General features: G+C 34.2%; 1 protein-coding gene across 1 annotated transcript; it reads right to left on the bottom strand.

The window, feature by feature from the left end:
• Positions 1–3,925: 3,925 nt before the first annotated feature.
• Positions 3,926–4,498, bottom strand: LOC114733075 (uncharacterized). The gene has a single exon (XM_028920484.1). It carries the CDS (start codon positions 4,493–4,495, stop codon positions 3,959–3,961), a length of 537 nt encoding a protein of 178 aa, XP_028776317.1. The 5' UTR covers positions 4,496–4,498; the 3' UTR covers positions 3,926–3,958.
• Positions 4,499–6,000: the final 1,502 nt, after the last annotated feature.

A 6,000-nucleotide genomic window follows, 5' to 3' on the forward strand; every position in this document is an offset into this window, starting at 1 on the left:
TACCCTCATATATATTTTGTCTATTATGATCTGAAAGTGCATTAATAACATGGTAGTCGAAGAGGCTCATAACTTCCTCTTTGCTCATCATTAAAAAAAATGGTAATTATTATGAATTTCATTACCATAAAAAATATTAGATTTCACGCTATCCATGTAAACAGCAAAATGAAAGGACAATTAAGGACTCCCTTTTGGGAAGGGTTCCCCTAATTCGTTGCCGGAGAAAAAAAAGGAAGGGTGCCCCTAATTCATCATCCGCACAAAATACGTACATAATACAAAGCCTATAACAATAATCTAATTAAAATTTAAATGCTGAAGTGGAGGTTTTCTTTTTTATTTTTCTTTTTTTGTTAAAATTTTTGGTATTTGGGTGAATCCAATTCTAATGATAATGAAAAATAAAAATTTGGCTAAAGTATACATTTGATCCTTTATCTTTAAACAAAGTTTTAATTTGATCCCTTAACTTTAAAAAGTATATTTTTAGTCTTTTAACCCTAAAATCACCAGTATTGAATGATGATTTTTTATAACAATCATGATTCTCATGAAAATTAAACTTGATATGTTAGCATCTAAAAATGTTTTACCAACATTCAAGGTCTTGATATCCTTTTTTTTTTGGCAAACAGTTTTAAGGTTAAAAGAATAAAAATATCTTTTTTAAAATTAAGGAATTAAAATAAAACCTTGAATAAAGTTAAGGACTAAAAGTGCACTTTAGCCTAAAAATTTTGATGAATTTTTCTCATATACTTAAAAGCCAGTCTTAAGATATTTTGATATCATATTGAAATAAACGTTTGTTCAATTACTTCCAATTTTTCTTTAAGACAATAGGGATGGGACTAGTAAATTTTATAAATTATGACTGACGTATACCGTTATTAACTTATGATATTATAGACACAAGACTCCAAATAAAAAAACAGCTCAGTAGTAGCGTAATAAACATTCAAATCAAATTTCAAATTAACATCAATATCCTTACTACCGGTTTGGCATAAAGGAAGTAGAGAGAGAGGAGAAAAAATTTAAAAAAGTTTAATTTTAAAAGAGGAGAAAAAATTTTAAAAAGTTTAATTTTAAAAGATTAAAGAAATGTGATTATAAAATTTTTATTAAAAAAGTGTAAGATAAAAAAAAATTTTAATTAAACACTTTTAATCGTACTTCTCCGATTTATTCCAAATCAAATTCATTAAAAAAGTTTTTCTTCTCCATTTTTATCGTAACAAATAGACTTTTAGACTTTTAAGTTGTGTTTGGCTCGACGAAGGGAGAGGAAGTAGAGGGATTTTGATGAAGGAAAGAGGAGGGTAACTACAAAAGGGAGGGTATGGCAGGGAAGGGGAGAGAAGAGTTTTATGAAAGGTAGAGGAGGGGAGAAATTTTAGTGATACCTTGTTTGGTTTGAAAAGGAAGGAGAGGGGAGCTAATCAAAATTTAACTATTTTAACCTTATAAAATTAAAATAAATTTTCTCACTTTTCTATTTTGTCAAGATATAAGCTCTGTGGCTTGAGCTTGATAAACAGTCCACATTTCATTAGCTATATTTTCTCTTATAAACTCACCTTGAGTAGCATCTACACCTTCATTATTTGAAGCACAACTATCGTCATTTTCATTTAAATTTGTTATTTCCTCATCAACTTCCCTAATAAGATTTTTATCAAATTCTGTGGTCATCAAGTAATTATTAACATGCAAGTATTACTAATGTTTGAGCTTTGACCCCATAAGTAGACTCTGATGAACTAAATAAAATTTGAGATCATTTTTTCAATACTCCAAATGCTCTTTTGATTGTATTTCGTAATGATGCATGCCTCAGATTGAATAATTCCTTGTAATTTTGAGGTGGATTTCTTGAATATTCTTTTAAATAATATCAAACCCCCTTATGATGTGATAAATCCACTTGCTAACATGAAACAAACATCAATAAGGTAATATTTTTTTATAATAAATTAAAATAATTAATATGAATAAGCGATAATGACTTGATTAATTGGAATAATTATAAAAATTATTCAAGCAGTTACCTTGAGGGATTTTAAACCTATCTTCTTGAATCAATGCATTCATTAAAATTCTTGAGTCAGATGTTATACCTTCCTATCTTGGGAGCACATAAATGAACCTTAGATCAAATGAGCATGTTATTAGAACATTTTGTGTTAGGCACTCTTTCCTATCTTCTTGAGTCGATGATGATTGATAGACTCAAGTGTGTGGCAACAGTTTCATGGAGTGCGGGCATAGTAGATTAAGGCATGGAAAAATAAGAGGGTTGAAAACTCCAAAAGGCAATAGAGGAATCAAAATATTTTACTCCGGTTAATTTGAGAAAATAAAATTTTATCTCTTATCTCCTCTCCCAAAAACCCCATTTTTAGAGGAAAAGCTAAGAGGGAATAGGAGGGAAGGAGAACCCCTCCCCTCTTTAAAAAATATCTCAACCAAACGAGGCTCCCCTCTTTTTCTTAAAAAATGTATCAGCCAAATTAAAAAAGGGGAGCAACTTCCCTCCCCTCCCCTCCAAAAAACCAATACCAAACATAACGTTAAAAAAAATTTCAAATTGGGCCGCGAAACCTACAGAAGCTGTGAATGGTCTTGAGGTATAGTGGCATTGGAACCTTTTATAAGTAGGAAATCACGTTAGAGATCTATTTCTCTAGGGCAACAAAAAGTGCTGAAGCTGAGGATCACTCAAAAATGTCATGGGCTCATCTTAATGGATCAAGTGGATGTCCATATATAATCCTCCCTACTTTCTCCCCGCGAGTAGTTACAGCGATCATCTAATGATGCTTCCTCGTCCCCCAGCCAACAACAGGTTCTTTAATTTAAGCCATAATTCACCATCTTCATTCCATACACCCTCCAAGATAGCTACAAATCTCTTTAACTACAAATCTCTTTGGCTAATACAAAACATGAAGCAAAATATATCAGCAGATGCATCTGGGCTGCCTTGGTTATAAATTACAACCGAATATTTACTTAAAATTCTTACAGATTTAACAAGGATGAATGTCTGAAAATAATTGGAATAAAACTATCTCATCAAACATTCTAAGTTCAATAGCTGATACTTCAAAAGAAAATGATCAATCATATGGCTGCTCCATGAACCTTCACTCCAACTATTTTGAGCGAAATGGTATCTTCCCACAACTGTCACATACAGTCCACAAAGTGAACAGCATTAAGGGTGTGTAAGTTCTTCTCTGGATTTGTATCCCCTGAATTCATAATCTTGATACGTATCTAACCCAAAAGAATCATCTCCACGTATTTGCACCACTCTCTCTCTCTCTCTCTCTCTCTCTCTCTCTCTTAAAGTTCAGAAACGATTTGGTATCAAAGAATCCAAATTCGTTTTTCTCCACAGTAACTACTATCTTAGGAAACGAGTGTACACACACACACACACACAGAACAAGGCGTAGCAAACAGCTTGAAGCTTTGGAGTTAATTACATACATAATTGCAGCTTACAGCAAGATCAATGTTCAATTTGAAGAGCCTATATGCAATGTTTCCTATTTTTTCATGGGCATAATAATCTTTCCTAAATTAAGGTTTGTCAAGCTTTGAACTTAAAAGTTTCATTTCCTGTAATATAATTCTGACACTATAATAAGAAACAACTTGGAACAGAGAAACAGACGGGACTAAAGCTGACAATATCTCTGCATAATTTAAATGTTACAATTCTGCCAGAAACAGTAATTTTTGGGGGGAAATGTTACCAAGATGGCAAGAACAAACCAAAGGTGAGATGTAAGTAGCAACCACATAAAGTCAAATCCTCAATACAGTTGAAAAATCTACAATTATCATGCATCAAAGTTAGATACTTGTCTACACAAACTCGGAAAAAGAAAATTTTTCTATTCATCCAAAAAAAAAAACGAAAAAAAAAGTTAAGGGGAATTGATCAGCTCAATAGAGGAGTCATACTACTGTGCAGATTCTCAACGTCTTGGGCCCTTCGAAATTCTTCTTGTGCTTCTTCATCTTCATCATCCCCACACTCATACATAGATCCGACCAGACGAAGCTGATCCTCCAAGTACCTATGCAAGAGGCCCTTCTCCTCATCGCCACCGCATCCACTGCAACCTTCCTCGCATCGTCTCAGCCGATCATCGTCGCGGGAATCGCGGAAGAATTTCCGCCAGAGACAGCGGCGGAGGCAGAGATCTACGGCGCATAGGAAAGGGAAGGCGAAGAAGAGGAGGCAAAGGAGCAGAGGGGAGCAAAGCAGGATCAAGAGGTAACGAATCCGGCGATTACGAAGCCAGGAGGAGGTGGCGCCGACGGCACTCACGAGGAAGGGTGGGACGATCGAGGCGGGGGCGAGGCGGTGGGCGTCATGATTGTACGGCGGAAGGGCGGGGAAGGGGGCGGTGGGGACGACGTCGTTTTTGGGTCTGGCGTTGCCCCCGCATTGGTGGCTAGTTTTATTAAGCATGACATGAGGGAGCATGTGACATAGTTGACTGCGCTGCTGGTTTTCACCTTGAAGCCTCTTAAAATTCGGGTGAGTTCGGCGTTTTGAGAGTGTTGGGATCTAAAATGGGCTTTTGGGCCATCAAGACCTCTTACCTAAGCCCATTGAATGGCCTTTTGTTGTTGGGCCTTGAACACTCAATTTGTCTAAATGTAGTGAGCGGACATCTTTAAGATAATAAGAGGTTAGTGTCCAACAAGAACATGAAGTGGGCCAAACTTTCCAAGATCCACAGGCCTGGAACTAATATATACCCCTAGCCCTTAATGCATAACAACAACTTTACCACCAACAACCGCTATTTTTAAGATTATTTTACTTATCTGTAACCAAAAAAAATTTTTGTTACTAACAACAGGGGTTAGATTTAATGGAATAGGTTAATCTATTACAATGTCATGAAGGTCTGAATCCCTATTGAAAGAAATACCCACATTTAATGTCCGATATTACCTCAAATAGGATTATTTCCAATAGGATGATAATGCGTAACAAAACAAAAATAATTCTACTTTTTAAAAATGACTGTTTTTCCAAACAATCATGTTCAAAACAGTGTTAGATAGTAAATGTGAATACTTCTCTTGAAGAAAAAATTGAACATTGATTCACATGTTATAAAAAAACTAACCTTTTTTTTTAATTAGACTTAGCCCCATTGGTAATAAAGATGGTTTGAATTGGCCAAGATTTTCATAAGGATGAAAAGTGTCGTTTGCAACGGAAATAGACTTGGAAGGACATGGGATATAGCCCCCAGAAAAGGAGGGCTTTTCCAAATAGACGTACGTAGACACTTTGGATGAATTTAGATCCTTTGGAATGGTATTTTAATTAGTGAGAGAGAGTCATATAGAGACTTTGTATTGCGTTGAGGAATATGGAGGGAATGAACTTCCCTATCATTTTGGTCATTGAGTTTTAAAAATTGAATCTTCATCCAATCCTCAATATAAGATATAAATAAGTAAACTGCACTCTACAGAAATTTTTAAAAAATGATTAAATTAATTATTTGTTAAAATTATATTTTGGGTATGTTAAACTACCATGTTTCAATACAAATCCCTTAACGAAAATCATTTTTAACATATGTAATTAATATGAATAGTCTTGAAAAAAATTATAAATCCAGAAGATAAAATAAAGTGAATTTTATATTTAAAACTAAAATAAACAAATATTCTAAGTAGCTCTTATATTTAAAAGTGTAAGAATAATTCTTCACAAACTAAATCAGGAAGCAAGAGAGTAAAATAAAAAAAATGGAACAATGCATCACCCATTACCATTCACATGGACATAATAAATGGTCAACCTGAGACTGGACAAGAGTCTATTTGTGATCTTGGAATGCCATCAATGGTCAACCTGAAGGAGGGACTTACAATTTTTTCCCCCAAATGTGTTTTGGCAATTACAGTGACAAATTCGTGCTCATAGCTTTATATTAATTTTATAATCCT

Source organism: Neltuma alba, unplaced genomic scaffold (assembly GCF_004799145.2).
Source record: "Neltuma alba isolate B1F8T4 unplaced genomic scaffold, ASM479914v2 tig00012964_pilon, whole genome shotgun sequence".
Taxonomy (NCBI): domain Eukaryota; kingdom Viridiplantae; phylum Streptophyta; class Magnoliopsida; order Fabales; family Fabaceae; genus Neltuma; species Neltuma alba.